The sequence below is a fragment of the Eutrigla gurnardus genome (assembly GCF_963514095.1).
Source record: "Eutrigla gurnardus genome assembly, chromosome: 9".
In the NCBI taxonomy this organism is placed as follows: domain Eukaryota; kingdom Metazoa; phylum Chordata; class Actinopteri; order Perciformes; family Triglidae; genus Eutrigla; species Eutrigla gurnardus.
In genome coordinates, this window is record NC_139923.1 from 17,590,824 (window position 1) to 17,613,993 (window position 23,170).

Genomic DNA, 23,170 nt, shown 5'->3' on the forward strand with positions numbered 1-23,170 from the left:
AGAAATAAAAAAATAGGACCCCTACCATAAAAGTAATCACCTCATATAGTTTAACCTTACAGTCTCATAATACATTTGCATCCTGTGTATTTCAAAGCTTCACTTTGAGCTTCACTATGCAGAATGGTGAATGTGCAGATTTTCGTTTCACGTTCATCATCTATCTTACTTTATAAGACACAGTAGACAAGATCTTTTTAAATTGTTTGTTTTTAGCTTGGCTAAGGATAATCACACATTAAAGCCTTACAATGTGGAGAGCTGACTTGAATATATCGGCCAAAATGACAAAATAAGAGGATAGAGTAACTCCTTGAGGTAACTCCATGACAAGAGGATGACAACTTTAAAAAAAAGCTCTCTAATCAAGGCCTCTGCGAACTGTTAAGTAGCATTTGCAGTCATTTAAATTGCAGGTAATCTCATTTTGGTGCATATGGTCTTAACATGCTCATGATTAAAATAATTAATCTATCTATAATAAGTCAATATGCAATCTATGCTCATTTATGTTGCTGCTGTGCAGATACAAGGTATCTGCTTAACTGGAGCAGGAAGTGAATGTTCTCAGTATGAGGCTTGAGTTGTTTCAAACACAACACCCAACACTAGCAATATTATCTGTATGGAGCTAGTTATATCTGGTTATACTGTAATATTTAAAAAAAAATACTTTCATCCTACCTATACGGTATAATAAAGCTATAAAAAAACAGGAAGATGTCTATCACTGCCGTTAACTTTTGTTTCGATTGCAACCGTCACCACGAAGGAAATGTGGTTCCAAAGGTCAGTAATGACGACCAACTCTAGTTTACAACCTTCACTCACTCCAGGAAAGACAGCACAAAGACAAGCAGCAAGATGAAGCACCTGTTTTTCTGGGGAATTGCATTTGCTGCATTCTACATCGGCCATTCGATTCCAGGTACATTCAACTATTTTCTTTTTAATTTGAAACTGCAACCAAAGAAGGGTTTATGGAACATAGGATTACTTTTCAGAATAGGCCTGGCTAATAGCCTACCACACAGGCTCATCTTTAGGGAAAAATTGCAGCCTTTTCTTTGAAACATAAATGCAAAATATTGTGTTTTATATATTTTTCTTATGATCCAATGTTTTTCACTTGAATATAATGATTCAGTCTCTCTCAAACTGAATTAAAGAAATAAAGTTTCACCTTCAGCCCTTTTAGAGAAACATGGCGGTTAAATTGGCAGAAGACTAAATACATTTGACGAATTATTATAAAGTATAAGTGATGTTCAATTAGAAATCAAAGACTTGATGGAAAAAAACAGGTTGCCGTATTTTATGTATAACTCTAGGCTGCATCTCTCAGCAGGATATAATGGTATTTTACCTTCATTACTGACTTTATGTTCATGTTGTAACTTGCAATTGAGGCCAACAATGATGGTATTCACTGCATGTCTCTGAGAAATGTTATTTACAACGGTTGCACTAAGCTGCGTGGACAATTCCTTCCTCTATAATTCCGAACTTTGAAACACTGAGATCATTTATGTCTGAGCCTGAGCAGGATGAGCTGTCAACCTGCAACTTCACCTCACATCACAGCTGTGAAATGATGAATAAGCATCCAGTAAAAGCCCCTTAGTTACAAAAATTCAAGTGTACGTTGGCTTAAAAAGTGATTTTAACAGAACCATTTGAAACCACTTCCTCCTGTGTGAAACCTATGACGGGTGGGAGGACTGAAAATGTACCATAAATGACTGTTTTTATTGCTGTTGTAAAAAGAGGGAGTGGGTATCTGGTGATGAGATTAGTTAAACATTAGTTATGTGCTGATGACTTCCACTGAAACACATACAGTAACTGTGCAATGGTCATTTTACCAGATTACTCTGTAGCCAACGTCCAACCACAACATCACCTTTTGTGCATAAAACATTTCTAACAGTGTATTGTTTATATCATCCAACAGGTTTCTGTCAACTGACCCATGATGAAGGTGAAGGCTCAAGCTTTAAGTTTGCTTTGTATTACGACCCCGTTAAGGATGAGTGCAATCCTTTCTTATACAAAGGCCAAGGAGGAAATGAGAACCGTTTTGAAAATGAAAGAGAGTGCATTCGAAACTGTTCCACCAATGCAGGGAATATCTACCCCATGGACGGTAAGCTGGTTTTAAACACTTCTAATGAAAGAATAATCCTGTTTTAAATATGCACAATGTATGATGTAACTTCACAGATCACCTAAATGTAGATGAACCCAGTCTACAAAAAAACCCTGTCCTCCTAGCTGTTGTCTGAGGACTTTGGAACTTCAACTGGCTAATGAGAGTTAGGGTAGTGGCCTAAAGGACCATTAAAGGCCCTTTAAATAGCCACAAATAACACTGAGTTTTACTTTTCCCACCTTATTCATTTATTTCAGGGGCTGCGGGAAAGACAGTGTCAGCATGAGTGTTAGCAATACGCCACCAAGTGGTGAAAGAGCAGGACTACTCATGGCAGATGAGAATAAATACACCTGAGGCTTATATTGCTTGATACAGTTTTAATCATCCAACACTTTGTTGTACCAATAGGATAGCAGTTTAGGCATAATCAATTAAAATGTGTGCTTTTTTAAAATTATATATATTTTTGTAAACTGCAACCACTTGTGTGACTAACGAGGATGATGATTTCTCTTCAGCGTCCCAAGCTTGCCACTTCAAAAAGGCCGCAGGTGGATGTAGTGGTAAGTATTTGAGATACTACTACGACTCTGTTCATGACAAATGCAAAAAATTCCTCTGGACTGGATGCATCGGAAACGGAAACAGGTTTTTTGACATGGCCAGCTGTAACGCCACCTGTGATGGCATCCATGGTGAGCGTTTACCTCTCTCGGTACACATGTTTGCATGTTTTAAAACGAAGGAGTCAGTAATGACACTATTAACATTCAATGATGTTTTTAACCTGTTTTTGTTCATTCTTTCGATTCAAAGATGATGGTGAGGAAGAGGAGGAATATGAGCCAGACACTCCTATTGGTCAGTAGACACACACTGATCCCTGTTTTAGTTGGGTTTGCTTTAATCCAAATGACTTTTTACATGTTACACATCAGGCTACAACTGGTTGCAACTATAAACATAGAATTGTTGTTTGAATTTTTTGGTATTTAATCTATTTACATGAATCATTCTCATTTCTTTAACAGCAATAATCTGTGGAGTTCTGCTTGCCGCCATTGTTGCCAGTATCTTCATAACTGTGATTGTCTTGACTGTCCAGTCAAAGTAAGACTATTTGTCTTTGCCACTGTTTACTTTTACATAAAGTATTCTAACTAAAAAGCAATAACATTACTTACAATTGATGACCACTCTCATGTGATAATCTTACTGTTTATTTTTACTTCTTTAGGAAAAAGAACCCCAAGAAGAAGGCACCAGCGAAAAGTAAAGACCCCCAGTCTGGCTCACCTCTTCAGGATAAGGGGATTGAAATGGCATAAAAATGTGTCACCTTAATAGCAACATGTGGAGTTTCATCAGCTTGATTTTGTATTACAACTCTACTAGTCTGGATATGAAACATATCAACTCACATTTAAGTTCAATTTTGTTTGTTTTTTACTGACATATAAAATAGCCTGTTTTGTTTCACCTACAAGACATGCAAAGTGATGTTTCTTGTATTATTTTCTGGGAGCTTTATTCTATACTTTCATTCAGCAATATAAAATGAATCCAATCAGTCAAAGTGTACTCAAAAGAAACCAGAAATGATTAGTCAATTAATTGATAGTTGATTCAACATCAACCATTTTGATAATAGATTAATAGCTGACAAATACATAACTATGAACAGGAGCAGAACTGCATCATACCAAGTGCATGTTCTCAGTTTGTGCATTACCTCAAATGAAGGATGTTGTCTCGCAGCCATTTCAGTGTTTCCAAAATATAACTGCATCAGCACCTGGCTCAAAGATTTGCTGAAAACTCTCTGTCTTCTAAAGGCACCTGCCAATTCTAAACCCAACATATATTTAGAGGTGTTTTTATGAAGTCAATGCCCACTGTACACCATAATTATGTTATTTCTGCTCAGCATTTGTGAATCTTTTGTTTTAAGCTGTAAACATCAAAATAGTGGCAAAAACAACACTGCACATGTTCTCCCATTTATAGTTGTAATATCAAATGTTCATGCTTATGCTTTGTATTTGGGATATAAAAGCAGTTTTTCAGAAGAATCACTGGGATCTCTTATTTTGTAGGAATGGTTCTGCGGTTCATTATTTTGTGTTTCTGTTTTTCACTGTAGGTGGTGTAAATATTCATAAAACATATTTGGCCAATAACAATGTGTAAGAGTTGCATCTGTTCATGTCACTCAATCTTGGAACCAATACACTATCGTTCTGATGACGGATAAACTACATATAAATGCAGAATTTTAGCAGTCATCATATATGTGAGGAACATAGTAGAAAACAAGAGAAACCATCTCAAAATAATGACTTAGTTTCTCAAAATATTGACTTAATATCTCAAAATAATTCCTTAGTAAATAATGAGAAACTTTCTAAAAATATGACATAGTATCTCAAAATAATGAGAAACTTTCACAAAATAACGACTTAATCTGAGACACGTATATAGTATCTCAGAATATCTCAGAATATCTGAGATACTATGCAAATATTTTGAGATACTAAGTCATTTTTTTAGATGCTTAGTTATCATTTTGAAAAAATGCAGTAGTTTTTTTCTGACAGTAGCGGAAATGGGCTTTCATATCTATCGGCCGACATGAATCATACACAGCGCCAAAAGAACGAAAAATACGCAAAAACATTAACAACATGCTCGCTACTATACAAGTCTGCCACTTCTAAATAAATTTAAAGTCTCACAAAATTGCGTAATTGGGATAAATAGCTTCCAACTGTCAGTAGATATACATCCGATATAAAAGACTACGATGTCAGGTTCCTCTACGGTATCTCTAAGCGAAGAAGGAAGTAGTTAAACGTAACTAACTGCCAGGAGGTGTTTCATCTTTGTTTTGTAGCTAGCAAACGGCCGAGCCGGCAGACACTACGTCACTTCCTCAAGGTATTTCCATTTGTTTGTGGCAAACGCCAGTACTAGTAGTTGTGTAGTGCCCCTATACACTGAAGCTAACGTTACTATTCTAACTTACAATATGTCAGGGTGGGAACGAAATTACCGTTATTCTCTGTAAACTGCTGTACCCTGAAATTATGCAACACGTATAGTGGCTATCAAACGTGTCAGCGTGAGCAAAGACAGGAAAACGTGCGTTCGCGAGCAGAAGTAGTTAGTCGGCTAACGTTAGCTAGCGGGTATAGGTTAATTGGCTAACTATTGTCAGTTGCCTCGTTCCTGTGACCGTTGGTGTTGCGGTGTTTGCTAACATTAGCCGACTTAGTCACAATCGTGAACTGATGGAGTGCCCTCATCTGAACTCAAACGTAAGCTGTCCTATCGATACCTCCAGGTTCCCTAACGGTACTCCGTTCTCCTGGTGTTGCAACGGTAAGAAAAGTGTTCGTCATCCTCTCATGTAACGTTAACTAACAGTAACTGGATCTCTTTGCTGATATTGCCACATAGTGTGTCGGCAAACGTTAAATCATGTAACATTAACTACCCACAAGCGCAAGTCAACACGCGCTATCACAAGGGCAGAACAAAATGAACACGTGAAGGAAATGTCGGTTCAAAAGAAAGTCAAAGCAGAACACTGTCTTAATGAGACTCTTCATGTTTTCCCTTCAGATTGCAGATCTAACAAAAGTCCATGGATTTGCCTTACCTGTATGGTGGTCCATTGTGGAAGGTAAGTTGTTTCCGGTTTGTGGGCTACAGTCAGAATAGCCAACATACAACACTAGTGTGTCTCAGTCTCACCGCTTTTGATGACCATTTTGACTTTGGAAACGACAAGTCAATTACACAACCATGGGCTGCAATACATAAATGAAGGCTTTTAGTCTCCAGAACTCAGTCAGTGGTCACTGGGGTGTTTACGTGTGGACCTTAAAGTCAAGCTGAAATGAAAAAATACACTTTTAAGTCCTTTTTACATCCCATCACTGGTCATGTGCTCCTATTTAACAACATATGTTGAAAAACAAATACAAATAATACATTTCCAGTTAATGCTCTTTCATTTAAGTCACAGCACAACAGATTTATTCTTTGACAATCTTTGAAAAACATTTGACAAGACGTACCAGTTTTAAAAGTATATCCAGCATCCTCAAAGACCTTCCAACAAGGAAATATGTAATTTCAATTACCATCTTTGCTTGGACAAGAGCAGAAGTTGGTAAGAATCTCTGAGGATTCTTGAAATAGTCAAAACATTAGCATTGTTTCACAACTCTGGAGTTTTCAATGATAATCAGGGATTTTTCTTTCATAAATAACCATTAGAAGCACTTTAGTTATTTTTTAGATAAAAACTGCAATATCTACTTTATGTTTTTTGACAGTTTCATTGGTAACATTTTTGGCCAATATTAAATATTATATTATTTTCTGGTAGTTCTATATGTTGTGTGTCATAAAGTAATCTCTTTCTATACAGATATGTCAATGGACATGCAAAGAAACACTTTGAAGAGAGTCAAGTTGTTGGCATTAGTCAAAAGAAGGGTGAGAAACAGGAGAAAGAGAAATCCCATCATTCTGTCTGCATGGACTGCAGCAACTACAGCGTATTTTGGTTAGTATCCTTGGGGTTGATGTCTGCAATTCGACTCATTGTGTGGCCTTGCAAAAGTATCATAAACACAGTCAAGGTCATTGCATTTTCAAATATGTATGTGTATTGATTAGTGTGGATTTTCTAGTTACAGATGTGATGACTTTGTTGTCAATGATGCCAAACTCGGCCAGGTACAGAAGGTGAGGGAACATCTGCAGAGTTTAGAAAAGTAAGTACAAATCTCAACAATTAAGTCTTTTAATGATAATGTGTTGCCTCATTGCTATACTATAACATCATAACACTTACCAACTTATGTAAAACAGTTTGGCAGTGTTTGCCAAGTCAGATCTATCTGCCAAAAAATGTCTATTCAGAAAGATGCATGCAAAATATGTTCACAACATGCTCAATAAAAGAGCAGTGTGCAGATAAAATGCTTTCGCCCTACAGCTCAGCACAAATGGGTGACAGACAGAGGAAAAGAAAACTTCAGGAAAGCCCAGCTCCAGACGGCAAGTTGTTGAAAGAGAATGTAAGTGGATGAAAATATTATCATTTTCTTTTGAAAGAGGAAGCTGTAAGTTGCAGCCACTCCACGGTTGTGCTCTAGCAGAAAAGACTGATTCACTTGTCTCTCACAGGATGGGACGGCTTTAGGTGCTACAGGCCTGCGGAACTTAGGCAACACATGCTTCATGAATGCCATTCTACAGTCCCTCAGGTAAGGCTCTGCACTGAAGAGGAAGTATGTGGGTGGTTAACTGGGTTTGCAGCATGATTCAGTAACTCTGCCCCTGTAGACCGGGGGCCCCGCGACCAGTCATTCTTTATTAATACAGTCTGGGGCACAGTCAGGGGGGTTACGTAGACTGCTTGGAAACGAGACACTGTCAAAAGACTAATTTCCCAGCAACACAAATTTATCCTGGTTTGTTGTTGCATTTACTCTATGTCAAGGGCATTTTATGTTACAACTGAACATTTACCAAAGCATGCCATAGATTTAAAAAAATATATTTTCCAGGCATAGTTTCCATTAATTTCAGTAAGGTGTAAAACTCGGACTTGAAATGCCCCACGAAGCTTATTCTTGGCTGTGACCTTCTATTTGTATATATTATGCTGCAGTAAACTTCAATATATTCTGGGTGGCCTGTTATGGCTGCATGATCAATGACATGGTTGCTTTGACTCACACTTTCTCACAACACCTTTCATTGCCTTTTCTATTCTACCAATGACTGTCTGCTGACTTCCCACTCACTACACCTAACCGACCGGTTGTGGCTGCTAGGGACACATTGCTGCTCGTTTTGTATGCTTTAAAGTGCCTTAGTCAATACGTGTCTAGATGGGGGCTTATTGTGGGTTTTATTCATTCAATCATACAATACAGCAGTGGTCGTTGCAGATACACCTTGCAGAAATCTGCACCAGCTGCAGCATTGTGGGTTGACCTTACTGAGAGAGAGAAGTTAAGTTAAGTTCAATGAACACATGCATCAAGTATATTGCGGACTATAGTCATACTAGCACTATCTTCACTCTGGTCCTCATCAGCAGCCTTGCCAAAACACATTTCCCATTTTTAAAAGCAGTTTCAATCCTGCTACTAAGTTACTTTAGCTTATGTTCTGCACTTTCGCTCTCTCACGCACATCAAATGTACGTAACTGCATGCGTTTTAAAATAAAAGCATTATGTGACAAGCAAATTATGTCCTAACAAAATGTGTTTCTTTGACAGCAACATTCAGCAGTTCAGCTGCTATTTCAAGGAATTGCCTGCAGTAGCTCTGCGCAGTGGTAAGACAGCAGGAAGGAGGATGTACCACACCCGAAGCCAAGGGGACAACAGTGTGTAAGGTCCTCTTCTAGATTTATGGGATGATATTTCCAGCAATAAAACATTAACTAGATTGTTACTTGTGAGTGATCACGGAAGATGTCTCCTTCTTTCCTTCTCAGGAATCTTTTCTGATGAGGCTCCCAACAGTAGTAATTAGCTTAATTCTTGTCTAGAATGACACACACAGAGTAGTACAGAAATAGTGCTATACAATTAATAATGACAAGAAAAATACATGGTTCATTGTAATACAATCTTACACAAGTGTGGGTGTGATTGTTAAATATTGAGTATACCTTTGTAAACCCTATGCATAGAGACATGGTTGCTTTATGTTGAACAGGTCTTTGGTGGAGGAGTTCAGGAAAACCCTTTGTTCCCTATGGCAAGGAAGCCAGACAGCCTTCAGTCCTGACTCCTTGTTTTATGCTATATGGAAAATCATGCCAAGTTTCAGGTATGCCATAATTGTGCAGAAAATATGTGTATATGTGTTTAAAGAAATGTAATATAATATAAATGTCTATGTTTTCATTAGCGTACAACTGAAACTAATAATCATTGTGTTATCTTTACCTTAGAATGAGCCATGCATATTGTAACCTCACCTCTAGTTGCCAGTAAATCTAACGCACTGCTGCTTTTCAAGCGTATTATATTTTTAATAGTCTAGATATTATTGAAGATGGCGTATGCACCACACACTGGAACATCTATTGTGAACTCTCTGTCATATAAAGTTGTTGTGTTTTTGTGTCCAGGGGCTATCAACAGCAGGACGCACATGAGTTCATGCGCTACCTGCTAGACCACCTCCACAGGGAGCTCCAGTACAGTCGTAACGGGGCGTCACACGCGGTCTCACCTCAGGATGGGGTTAGACTCTCCTCTGCAGAGGGCAAATGCTGCATGTAAGCCCACGCAACCTAACACTTACTTTGTATGCATTTATCCTGTTTTTCGGTTGATTTTATATTGATAAAGTAGACGCATGCTTTTGCTTGTGCATTGATTGAGCACCAGAAGTTTTTGAATATGCATTTTTTGATTAAAACTATTGTTTGTTTTTTGATTCTTTGCAGAAATGGGACTGCCAGTGTTGTCACATCCAATTTTGGTGGCATACTTCAGAACGAAGTCAACTGCCTGATATGTGGAACAGAATCTCGGAAGTTTGATCCATTTCTTGGTAAGACATCTATTTTTCTTTGTGATTGGCCACATACAGAGAGTTGACGAAAGGCTCAGTATTTCATGTCAACATCATTGCTTATGATGTATGTGAGAGTTTTTTTTTTCTTTTTTTTTCTCTCACTCAGATCTGTCTTTGGACATTCCCAGCCAGTTTAGACAAAAGAGAAGTAAGGACCAGGAGCCAGGGCCGACCTGCACCTTGCGTGGTTAGTTTCCTACTGTCAGAGGCAATTACTCATTAGGCAGTTTTTGGCAGTATTTGTTTCTAATTGTTTACTGCTAACATTAATGACTGCATTTTCTATTTGTTTTAGACTGCTTACGTAGCTTCACTGACCTGGAAGAACTTGATGAAACGGAGCTCTACTATTGCCATAAGTGTAAAAAGCGACAGAAATCCACAAAGAAGTTCTGGATCCAGAAGCTGCCAAAGGTAGAGACAGAAATTCTCCTTAATTCCGTCCTGTTTTGTTTGTTTCTATAACTAATTTTAAAGGTTAATCTTATGAACACAAGGTAGTAAAATATTATGTTAGGATATAATTTTTTTATAATTTTTCTTCCTACATTATTAGGTTTTGTGTTTGCACCTGAAAAGGTTCCATTGGACGGCCTTTTTGAGAAACAAGGTCGATACCTATGTGGAATTTCCTCTGAAAGGCCTGGACATGAGCGGCTACTTACTTGAGGTGAGCTAAAAACAGAAGAAATGCTGATCATGGAATTTCACGATATAGTTTTTAAATGGTTAAATTTCAGAAAGGGCATGGGAGGAAATGGTATTCATCCATGGAATCCAAGGACTCATACAAATCAATCTAATTTATCATTCACTTTGGTATTTAATTTTTTTCTCTCTAAAGCACTTCGTACTTTTTGAGAAGTGCTAAGGGAGTGAGTAAGGGGATGCTGGGTTAATTTACACAGTGTAAAATGGGCTTAAGTTAATGGTGATTAGCCTTTTCTCCCAGGGTTGTAGCAATAAGGATGGCCCACATTCCAGATTATATAGATGAATTTAAAATCTTAATTCTGATGGTTCCCTTCACTTATTGTTATACAATATGGTCACCAATCAACACAAGTGTATTCAGAAAATAGTTATGGCTTGTAGGCCATATTAGGGAGATGTGAAGGAATGTAAGAGGCCTCCTGAAAAACTAGCTGCAGTTTTGCAACAAAAAAACAACAACAATACGGCCGGACAAAGACTGTTTTCACACTTCACACAAACAAAGTCGGAGCAAAGAGCATGTTTTTAGAAACTTCAAGAGAACTCAGACCCCTGAAGCGAACCCTTTTCTGTTGGTCCACTTTAAGAGGACTGCGTTTGGTTCGTTTAAAGAGGACTTTATGTGAAAACACCCTTAAATACTTAACAAGACATCTCCGTTTTTCTGTGTCTGCTGTTTATGGAAGTTTCCAAGAAAAATAAAAGTTTGGCAGAGAGATTATAGTGGAATTTTTATTGGTGTCACCTCAGTTGAATATGATGGAAACATCACTATACCACAAGAACTTAAATGTACTTGTGCCACATTAAAACCTTTTGTAATGAAGGGGTATACATTGGTAACTTAAAAAGGGAGTCAGGACACTAGTCAGTCACACCATGGGAAGATTTGAAGTGAAATGCTAGACTTGGTAATGGGAAATGTGACTAAATTAAAATGGCTGCACGAACAGAGGAGCCGCAGACGGCGCAAAGAATAAACAATATATAGATATAGTAGGTCTTTTTATACACAAAAACTACAATAGTTCCTAACTGGTGATTTACTTCAACCAAATTCCCTTGTAGTGAGCTGAAGATAGATTCATCGGACAGACAAAAACATGTTTTGAGTGGTCAGGACTGTTGGCCTCTGCTGGCTGACCAGTAGTCACTACAACTGGTAGATGATGGAAATTCTCTTAAAATTGCATCATGCCTCAATGTGGGGCTTTGCTGTTTTTCTTAGTTTTAGTTTTATGACAACTGATTATTTTTGGTTTTTGGACTGGTGGTCGGATGATGCACGACTATTAAAGACATGAACTTGGACTCAGAGTGATTGTTGAGGGTATATTTCATGGATTCCTAACAATTTATACACAAAACTATTACTGAATAATAATAACAATACATGAATTGATAGATTGACAGATGCATCAACAATGGAAAAACAATCATTGGGCTTTGATGGAGAAAGAAAGAAAAGTTAATTAAGAATGAACTGTGTTATAGTACCACTGTCTGTAGTGCTCTTATTTGGATCACTGGTGTGATCCCTGCATTTCCCTGCTGATGCTGCTCTTATTAGATTATTGTGTAGCACATGTATTGACAGATACTTGCATTCTGAGGTGTTCATTCTCTCAAGTGTCTACACTGAGACTTCAGAGGCCTCTAGGGGTCACTGTTCAAAAGCAATTCTGCTTTACTAGTGTAAACTCAAAGTATTCCTTTTAGTTAATTTGGTTAGTAATAGAATAAATACTAAATAATAATAAATTAAATATTGATAATTATAGGGACGTAATATAAACTGTAAGCACTGAGGTTTTTGGGAATACCATAATTTTCATGTGAAAAGAGAGAATTTTACGTGGGACCTCAGGCTTTCATTGATGTCCAAATTCTAAGTGTCTCCTTTAAGTTGTATCTCATCTTTTTTTTTTTTATGTTTGCAGCCAGAGAATCCATTACTAGAAAACTGCCTGTATGACCTTGTTGCTGTCGTAGTGCATCATGGATCTGGGTGAGTAGATTTAAGTATCCTGGTTTACATAGTGGCCACCATTCCATCATATACTCTGATCCCAGTTATTGCATGTTTTAATGAGTTTGGCTACCCGATTGTACACATGCAGTGAATGAGACACTCCTGCATACATCAATGATCATTTGCATATCAATGACTCACCCTGTGTTACCTTGAATTTTGCCATAAGCTCACAGCTGATCATGCCTTCAGGCGCATGCAAGATGTGCTTTTGTCACCACGGTAGCACATTTACAGCTGGAGAAGAGGAAAAAAATGAGCAGCAGTCAATTTTAAATCTGCTGATCAGCTCTGCCTACTGCAGTTGGCTGTCAGTCATGTAGTTGCTGTATAAACAATTCAGATGCAATTTTGTAGAAAATCCTTGTGGACAGCTGCTGTTTAAAAATGTATGTATTCACTAAATGCTGAATGGCATTAGGCTGACAGTCCTTGGAAATGCGTTGATATGCCAAGAACTATTCGCAGTTTTACCGTTGACCTCTAAGTGGCGATGTTGCACTGCTGAACTGAACGCGTCCCTCACTTGAGCAGCTATAAATGCGGTCTTACAAGAAGGCAGACAGCAGAACATGATACGTGTGTCTGTGTTTACAGGGTTGGATCAGGCCATTATACAGCATATGGCAGGCACGAGAGCCGATGGTACCACTTCAATGACAGCACAGTGACTCTGACCAATGAGGACACAGTGAGGAAGACCAAGGCCTACATCCTCTTCTACGTGGAGAGTACTGAACAGGTGGCCTCAGACAAGACTGCCACAGACCGTGGTCCTTCAGACGCAGTTGCTCAGGACGCAGCAGACATGGTTTTGAAGGATGTGCCAGCCACACACATGAATACCCAGGACGTGGCAGCCCCAGATAATTCTGCCTTGGAAAATGTGGGTGAAGACATGGCTCAACTGCATAAAGCTAACATGGCTGTAATGGAGGCAGCGACAGATAGGGATACCTCAGACAAGGCTGCAACAGAGGAAGCCAGCCAAGCTATACAAGCTGTCGCACAATGATTCTGTCAGACCAGCTCTCACTCCATTTTTGGCTTCACCTCAATCACATTTCTCACAGTGCTTGATTTTAATGTATGTGCAACTGTTTTGTTTTTTATGACCGGCATGGCAGCATCAAGTGTAATTTGCTGCTTGAGGTTTGTTAAGTATGAGTTTTTGCTTTTATTTCCTTGATGTTTTATCCCTCATTTGAGGTAGACTTCTCGATATGTAATAGATTCCAACGGTGATTGTTTAAAATAATGAAGTAAATCTGTAGCCTTGGAAAATCTCAGTTGGTCCAATATAGCATAGACTGAAGAAATTGATTGTGTCAAGACACTGTCATTGTAACATTATAAGTTTTTTTTTGTTTGTAATTATGTAATTTCACTGCTTAAGAACCTTGTTCTGTTTCCACATATTAGGGGAGATTTAAGCTACAGAATGCAATGCATTTATTGACTGACAAGTGCTCATTAGGGCTTTAGAAAGTTATTTTTTTATTTCTTATGAAAGAAATCATTCTCAAATTGTTTTGTTTGTCCGTACTGACGCTGGACCGTAACATTGTTTGTTGATTTGAAAAGGGCTTAGAAACAGACCCAGATTGATGTATCAGACAAAATTAACATGAAGAAATACAATGGAGAATCTTCTTTCAAATGTTTGGTGTTTATTTTTTATTTTTTTTAATCTGTGGACAAACCTTCAAGTTCACCTCTTTCTGAAAACCATTCCATTTGTGGTGACCCAGCAAATCCATTACCATGGCCAATTTGTAGATGTAAAGACATGGTTGTTTGTCTCTACCAGTACTCTTAAGCAGTTATTTTTTATCAACTGGATGTCATTATCCTCTTACTAATCTGTTAAATGGCATAAACCCCCCATTATTTTAACCATTAAAGTCAAATAATAAAGGTTGAGAATCATGCCTCCACACTAAAGGACAAATCTCCCTCAGTCTTTGTGATTCACCTTCTGCCACTCTTCAGACAAAAAATACGATTATAGGAAACTATTATAGGCTCTAGTAAATTGTGATGGCCATTTTCACTACTTTTTTGATGTTATATAGACCAGACACTCTGGGAAATAATTGGCAGATTCATTAATGTTGAATATAATCATTGGTTGCAGTTCTAAATTAAAGACAAACAAAACTTGATCAAAAATGTTTTCTATGCCTGGAATTCTTTCAGCATATAGCTGATGGTGTACACACACACACACACAGTTTGATGTACATGTTAGGAGCTGTGTTGAGCACCACAAGATGCTCAACACCTTCATCGTGTCTTGTACCAGAAAACAGCCTTTGATAAGTACAACCTTAAAGGAGAGGGAGAGCATTTTTAGCAAGCTTTTTTTAAATGTTGTTTTCCTCTTCCCTCTAGTGAATGTCTCCGCCCACACACACACACACACCCACCCACACACACACACACACACACTCACGAGCTCCCCTCGGGACACGTGCCAGCCAGTCAGCCTCCTCACTCCGGCAGGAACAAGCACTCCTGTATGATGATGAACAGCTGCTCTTCCTCGCCGGCTCACAGGTGGCTGTGGGCTTGCTACTCTGTCCACATTAATGACACACAAGTGCCCCCCCCCCCCCCCCCCCCACCCTTTTTTTCTCTTCTCGGAGGCTAGATCACAGCTGCTAATAATAAGCTCACGTTGCATTGTGTTTGTTAGATCAGAGGTTTGCTTAAGACCATCATGATGCAGTGAGTCACAGTACAGACTGTAATCAGCCTCCCAAAAACTGGCATTTCCCTATATTTTCCTAAAGAGATTGGTAACAACAAGTGGAACAGGACATACCTGGTAATGTAGTTTAGAATGGTGACATAGACTTAATGGTATTTTTGCCTTTTTGCCATCTCACTATGTACTCTGCTTCAATTGAGCAATTTTAAACACACACTGAGTCATAGTTCGCTATGTTCCTTTTTTTGCCCCAGGTTACTCTGAGCTCGGGGCTTTCAATCACAGGAAGTGTTTGTCTGGTTTAGGTCATTAAATGATTAAGCTTTGTTATCTTGTAGATAAGGTCCTACAAGTGGTCTTCAAGTGGCCACAAAAAAACTAAAATACTCTTGCCTCTGATAGATTCCCCACAAAAATGCTCCATTTCTATTTAAAGATTCCTAAAATGGCATCAAGGCTTACACTTTTTTTAATGAAAGAATATGAAGACAGCCTTCTAGAGTCACCATATTCATCATTCAGCACAGTGAAGGTGACGTTTGTATTTCTGGGCTGTACTCTTTTTTTTTTTCGTGTGGACTACCTGAGAACTAGGCCAGGGCAGTGTACACATCTGGCTCAGTCCAGCGTTTGCCGCCTGTTGAGAGCCATGACAGATGGAAAGGGAGCGTATGGCTCCAACACTTCCATCTTTGACCGCATTGCCAGTTGTCTTCCCAAAATAGCCTGCAATCCAAGGCCTTATATGTACAGGCCTCCAGCATGTGCCTGAGGAGGCATCATGTATCTGGGCCACACAATACAGGCTGCAAGTGCATTGTTGCTGCTTACCAGCAGGCCAGTCGCCACCGCAGGGACGAGGCCTCACTGTCTTGGGACGACTCACCATGCAGCTCACCCAGCTCAACCGCGAAAGCCTCCTCCACCTTTTCTCCTTCCTCGACAAGGACAGCCGGAGGAGTTTATCCCTTACCTGTCACGAACTGCGTGAAGTGTTCCTGGACCCCTATCTCTGGACTCTACTCCACTTCAGCTCCCCGTGTCAGCTGACGAGGGACAACTTCGTCTTGGGACCCTCGTTGCGCTATTTGACAGTATGCTGGTACTCCAGCAGGGTCCTGCAAGTATGCAACATCGAGGACTGGTTGAAGAGCTCGTTTCAGAAGGACATCTGCAGTAAACATGAGAGCCGGGTCAGCACTTTCCTGGCCCATGTCTGCCGAATGTGAGTGCTTGTGTGTGGTTCTCCCCTCCTGCTTTGTCATGTATTCTGTGATGATATAGTCCTGTGTAGTCACAACTGAGGTACTTTTACTTCACATGAGTATTTATATTATATGTCATAGACTCCATCTCAGAGGCTCATATTGTATTTATATTTATTGCACTACATTTGTCTGACAGCTTTAGTTTTTTTTTTAGATTAAAACCATGGATTTACTCATTTGGTGACTTTGAATTGTATTTATTTATTCTGATAAACTGAAGGATTATTTCATGTTCCTTTATGGGTTACTTCTTAAAATGAAGACAAGATTCATAATCATAAAGCTGAAACCAGAGCTGTTTTTTTTTCATGAAATGATGACTTTCTATAGCATATTTTTCTGCATAATTTATACTTTTTCTACTTTAAATAAATGTAATACTTTGACTTAATGGTTTAAATGCAGGACTATCTGGAGTATTTTCACACTGTGGTAGCCTATTGCTATTTTATTTATTTTTTCTTCCTTCTCCACCAAAACTGAACATAACGTTATGTTATTGTAGATGCACTGTATTTTATGTTTTTCCTGTCATCACGTCCACCAAACTATTGCCTTAAATTCTTTATTATTTTCAGTGAGATGTGTCTTGGGGATGGTCACATAATTCTTTTTCAGGTTCACTAACAGCCACCACGGGGAACACAATTGTTTTCATTTAGAGGCACATGGCTTGCTGACACTGCCATGTTTAGCTGTAGGCAGCAGGGAAGAAAATCATTAGAAACAGATGGTGTACCCGGAGCTGGAGACAAAAAAGTGACACATCTGTGGGACACAAGACTGATTCTATAAACTATAAACATACCTGTGGTCAAATATCAAACGATATGTGTTGAAAGATGTGATAGTTGGACTTCACTGAAACATATCTCTCTTGGCTCTGGTGTGCGTGGCTGGCTGCATGCAGGACTCAGCTTTGAGAGGCGTAATGAGGTCTCTGGGTAATTTCTTCAAGGCAGCCAGTAATAACCGTTGATGTGAGGGAGTCTGGCCACCGCAGCTGGCCTGGACGAGGGGAGGGAAGAGGGGCTGGCTCATTGGCTCAGTGTATGACCCTGTGAGGATTTCCTGTATTGTGAAATTCGAGACACAAGACACGAGAGCTGTGAGCCCAGTCAAAACTAGCACCACCTACTTTGTCTGGGTGCTGTATCTCAACGCCCTTAAGGCACACTCATTGCATACTGATAAACCCTCCCAAATTGTCTGAGGGAGTAGAGAGCAAGTGCACGTGACAAAGTGGGCGGGGATGCAGAGAAGCTGTGGGGGTGATAAAGAGTGATTTGGCCACAGACCCTCCCAGTCAGCTGCAGACTGGAGGTTTACGCAGGCAGGTGGAGCCTACAATTGGCTCTTTGTTGCTGTCAGAGGAATGAACATGTGCGTCTGTCTCTGCCTGCCTCTTCTTGGATAAGACTCCACACAAACTCTGACGCCAGGCTCATGTCTTTCTCTTTTTTTTTTTATCTTCATGGAAAAAAACTATAAAACGTTGCATGCGTTTGGGCCTCTTTATAGTCTAGTTTACTGTGTGATGCTACACTAATGCCAGATGACGACAGTAAATCAATCATCATCAATGTGATTACTTGATTTCGATTATCTCGAGGTCACAGTTTAAGAGTTATACAACATAAATTAACATGTGGGTAAATAGAGTATTTTCATTCCAAAATGTCATGTAGGCCTTCACCATCTGAATAAACGGATGCTTTCTCTCTTAAAATGAGTCAGTGTCTTGGGCTACTATTTAAGTTATAAAGTTATACGACTTCTGCTTACGAAGTACAGTTTCAGCTGACAGATGATTTTGGAAATACGTACGAGGGAAGATAGTAAAATCTGAATGTTGTCAGCTGAATAGACAGATAGACAGATAGACAGATAGATAGATAGATAGATAGATAGATAGATAGATAGATAGATAGATAGATAGATAGATAGATAGATAGAAAAGTGAACGACACACAAAATATCAACACAAAAAGAGGGCAGGTGCCGTGAGGGGGTGGATTATATAATAGAGGCTGATGACGTTTTTATTCCTGTCATGTTTACCTCCATTCACTTACACACCGACTGTATAGTCATTAGAAACTGCTGTTGTCATTCCACCGCCCCGCCTCCTCTTTTTCTTTTTTTTTTTGGAATTGGTTAAAGTCAATACCAGGCAGTCACATCCGCTGATAAAGCCCCACATTGTCCCAAGGCAACAGTGCACGTGGATTGACTGTGCTACCCCCATGCTCAGAGGTTACTGGGGCAGCGCCCTCAACACTTGCCGGCAACCGGGATATGTTTGGCTCACATGTGGTAAAGTGGTAAGATTATGTAAGTCTTTATGTAAGCTGCATCAGTGAACGTGAATGACTTCCTCGATCCTCTGTAGCCTATGGAGTATTTGCCTGCCGGCTCAGTGCTGCCGGCCTGCCAGCAGGTTGCAGTGCACTCCTGATACCGAGGGGAAATATGCAGTGAACATGCCTTTCACTGCAACAATTCACCTTCATTTTTAAGAAGTAATTCCTATACAATTGAGCATGAGCAAAGGCATTATCATCAACATCCTGGCGTTGTTCTCCCTACTCCATGTATTCACAAAAGCAGAAACACGTAGCTTGTAAAGAAGAAAAGAAGAAAGAAAGAGATAGCTGGTCTCGGATTTAAACTGCTCTTTTGTTAAATGGATCATGTTGCTGCCTCACAGTAGTGGTGTTTAGATCACTAACACATGACTCAGATCAGGCCCCCGATCTCTATGTTCTCCTCTGATACCTGATTCCATTCAAGAGACCTGAAGAGTATTCATCTGAAGATAAACACACACGGCAAACAGCAATGCTTGCTTAAGACTTAACGAGCTAATCCCCTTCCCGCTATTCAATATGCCGCAAGGCGTGATGAGTAAAGATGACACAGAACAGGTCCTCTTTGGGTTTTACGCCATCATTGTTTAAACTTGTATGACTGATGTCACTTTCTGCTGCTCTATGCCACAGGTGTCCCAACCTGCTCTGGCTAACCCTCTCTGGCTGTGGACACATCACTGACCAGGATGTGATCTCGGTGCTGCAGAGCTGCAGGAAGCTGCGCCACCTCCACCTGGAGAACTGCGTCCGCATCACCGACTGCAGCCTGGAGGGTGTGGCGGCTCACGGAGACCGTCTGGAGGAGGTGAAGGTGGACTTCTGCAGGAACATCTCCCAGGCAGGCCTGCAGGCTGTCAGGGAGAAGAGGCCACGCATCCAGCTGAGTGCAGAGAGGAGCGCTGATATGATCCCAGACAGTAAACCTGAGGAGAAGGTGCTACTCAGGAGGACGCTGCAGAAGGTCCTGCTGTTCTCCTGATGGAAATGCTGGACCACAAGGAAGGGCATTTCTCTAACTTTGGACTTGACTGTGATGCATTTGTTCTGTTTGTATGTGTATTTAATAGATGTGTTTTTGCATCCTTTTTTTAATAATGTTTTATACAACACGTGTTGAATATGAGTCTTCCTTACAAAGACATGCCTTTTATATTGTCTCAATTCCATGTTATCCTCACCAGGTAGAATTCCAGACACAAAGTCTTATAGTGTCTACACTAGGGTTGGGCCGATTCCCGGTTTCACCAGTTCGGTTCGGAGGTTTGATTTATGCAAACCGGTTGAACCGACGGCGTCACGGCACTAAATCCAACCAGTTATAAACGGTACGATCGCGTCATATTTTTGACTCTCCTTTCCGGGATAACGGAGCGATCTTCTGTGTAAAAAAATGTATGTATCACTCAGGAGGGTCTACTATGGCAGGTGTGACGCCTAGTGGGAAAGGGTGGTATAACTGGTTCGGTCCGGTCTTTAGCTTATCAGACCGGTTTGAAAATGTTTAAATCAGCCCAAGCCTAGTCTACACAGATAGTTTTATTAGTAATTCCTAATGGTGCAATTATACAATTCCCTTCTTAAAGGAATACCTTGTTAATTTGGGAAAGTCGATGAGGTGGTCATATTGCTATGACCACCTCATCGACTTTCCCAAATTAACAAGGTCATTAGGTAATCATTAGGTTAAATATGAAGCTACAGCAGTTAAATATGAAGCTACAGCCAGGCAAGCAGTTTCCTCATTTCAGTCTTGATGCTATAAGCTATGCTAATCAGCCTCCGGCTGCATATCGACCAGCTAAAAATTTGATTTTCTTATCTAATGCCTGACAAGGAAGGGAATAAGCATATTTCTCAAAATGTCAATCTATTCCTTTAATAAGATTTGATAGTTGGATTAGAATATCACACACACCTCCCCCTGAGGTGTCCTGCTCTATCTACACAGAAGGTGTGTTGCACTGTGTGTGCTGTCTCTATTGTGTTAAACATGTCAGCACTGGGAGGATGTTTGCCGAGGGCAAAGTAGCCCCTGATTCATGTTATATATATATATATATGAATGTAAGACTGATAGTAGGTTGATTGGGGGAGTGTCTCTCTCTGTAAATGCAATGTGACAAATGCATTGCATGCTGCTGGTGTGTGGTGCTCCCCGTCTGCATCTCTGAAAAATGACCATAGAGTTTCACACAGAGTCAACTTCATGAAGAACAAGCTATTTTTAATCCCACCACGATGTGTGCTCAAACTCTGTTTTTCTATTGACTGTCTTTTTGTTTAACTTAGTGTGTGTTTTTGTGATAAAGTATTTGTTTTCTGAAATTGACTCTGAATCTTTATAAAGATGACTCATGTTAATACGATCTGTTGATGCAGGATTTTGTGTAGGGCCATTGGCAACAATGAGCCATTAATGCTGGTGATTAGGAAGTGTATATTTAGCTACATGCGCCTCTTCAGCATCATAATGCAAAATGTTTAGGGGAAAAATTCAGTAACAATATACGATATCTGTGTCCCATTGATCTGATTGGTGATATTTAGTTTTATATTTGAAGTCTATTTGCTTGCCCTTCCCAACCCAGGTTGAGTGCTCGGTTACATCGAACAGAATAAGCAGAGACATGTTAGACTAGTTTCGGCTGCAGGATCAATTTCAAAAATTCCATTTGGCTTTTTAGGCACTAGACAAGCATCTAGAAAAAACAAGAGTAATCCTGTGAAACTGAACATATATATATATATATATATATATATATATATATATATACACACACACAAAGAATATATTTCTTTAATATACAAAGAAAGCCCCAAAACCAACTGGATAATAAAACTCTGCTGTCACAAAGAGAGACACAGGCCAGACAACACATTATATTATCACACTTAAGAAATACAGGCATTAAGATTTACACGCTCCAGGTGCGGAGACTCCTGAGGCACATCCAGCTGCATACAGGACTCCATTCAAAAGACATGTAATGACACGGCTGTATCAAAGCATAATTCCTTTGCTTGTTTCCACTAGCGGCAAATTCTTTTTAATGAAAAGATAAAAATCTTGAAAGACCTGTTACCCAGATGTTTGTCCTTAAAAACACTGGCTGTTGCTGTGCAAACTACGCAATTCAGGCAGCTGCAGCACTTTTGTTACCTCGCCAATACTGATGCAAATAAGTTATGCCTTCTTATTTGTGCAGCTCCTCCAGTTTATCTGAATTGTGAATAAAGTATTCATGTCCAGCCTTCACTCTAATGGAATCCAGGGGAAAGTAATGAACAAAAGGGCAGTTTGTGTCTGAAAAGACTGGGTGAATGTCGTTGTTGAATGTCATCCTATCATGCTGCGGGAGAACGCCATACACTGCTTTTCGAGTGTGTGAATGGATGTTGAAATTACTAGGCTGCACTATAAACCACAATTCATCTTATCTGCTATTCACATCTAAAACATTTCATGAAATGCAGGTTTTCTTCTTTCTTTTCATTTTGTTCTGACACATTCAGTTACATTGCATCTTATATTGGTCATTAAGTAATATTTTTCTTGATGTTTTTGGGTCCAGTCTTTTTAATCTCTTATGCTACCACTTGGTCATCCATCCATTCACTGCTTATCCTACTCCGATCCTACCCTTATCCTAGGGTCACTAATGCTAATGTCCTATAGGTTTATTTATTCTTATTACATTTTGTTGTTGGTTGGGATTTGGGCTACATGATTGTATGAAATGTACAAATAGATTAGAGTTGAATATCCTAAGCCATGGCGTTACAGTATTTCACACTACAAATAGGTCAGGAGAGAACTGGTGTAATATAAATCCTCTGAGATCAAACATGGAAACATTCATCTGTCTCCACCATGGTGATTCAAAGGGTCTCAAACGTGTTGAAGCAACCCTGTCTGAGGTAAAAAAAAAGGGGACTAAATTGTTGGGTTGAGGCGAAGTATGTCTTCCAACAGACCAATTACATCCTTACTTTATGAAAACAATCTGCAAGATGGTTCGTCTTTTAAAATTGCTTCAGTGATATATTGTCCAAAAGGTTTCTGGTTGAAGCCAGATTAAAAATGTTATCTTTGTGATCTGCTTCAGAAGACATTAGAGGGGGAAAGACAGACTTGTTTGAGTTGCCTGGGGAGCATTTTCAGTTTGTTTCCTCTTTGTTCTCTATTATGTAACCCACTGAGGGCGTACAATTGTTTCAATTTGCATCCACTTGTTTGCTGATTTGCTTTCCAGCTAAATAATCTAACCTACCCAACTGGTTCAAGTAAGAAAAA

General features: G+C 39.5%; 3 protein-coding genes across 3 annotated transcripts; all 3 read left to right on the forward strand.

Moving 5' to 3' along the window:
* Positions 1-608: 608 nt before the first annotated feature.
* LOC311018605 (inter-alpha-trypsin inhibitor) lies at positions 609-4,295 on the forward strand. The gene is made up of 6 exons (XM_084017640.1): positions 609-928; positions 1,955-2,146; positions 2,674-2,850; positions 2,972-3,016; positions 3,187-3,265; positions 3,393-4,295. Exons 1-6 carry the CDS (start codon positions 865-867, stop codon positions 3,481-3,483), a joined length of 648 nt encoding a protein of 215 aa, XP_083873766.1. The 5' UTR covers positions 609-864; the 3' UTR covers positions 3,484-4,295.
* Positions 4,296-5,119: 824 nt separating this feature from the next.
* Positions 5,120-14,695, forward strand: usp3 (ubiquitin specific peptidase 3). Its single transcript, XM_084017793.1, has 15 exons — positions 5,120-5,536; positions 5,780-5,840; positions 6,594-6,731; positions 6,859-6,942; positions 7,167-7,248; positions 7,358-7,437; positions 8,463-8,576; positions 8,908-9,021; positions 9,326-9,475; positions 9,647-9,753; positions 9,884-9,964; positions 10,073-10,191; positions 10,334-10,447; positions 12,432-12,499; positions 13,121-14,695. Exons 1-15 carry the CDS (start codon positions 5,446-5,448, stop codon positions 13,536-13,538), a joined length of 1,821 nt encoding a protein of 606 aa, XP_083873919.1. The 5' UTR covers positions 5,120-5,445; the 3' UTR covers positions 13,539-14,695.
* Positions 14,696-15,878: 1,183 nt separating this feature from the next.
* fbxl22 (F-box and leucine-rich repeat protein 22) lies at positions 15,879-20,498 on the forward strand. Its single transcript, XM_084016975.1, is given in 3 exon segments — positions 15,879-16,107; positions 16,110-16,461; positions 19,507-20,498. Coding segments are annotated over 3 exon segments (810 nt in total). The 5' UTR covers positions 15,879-15,998; the 3' UTR covers positions 19,856-20,498.
* Positions 20,499-23,170: the final 2,672 nt, after the last annotated feature.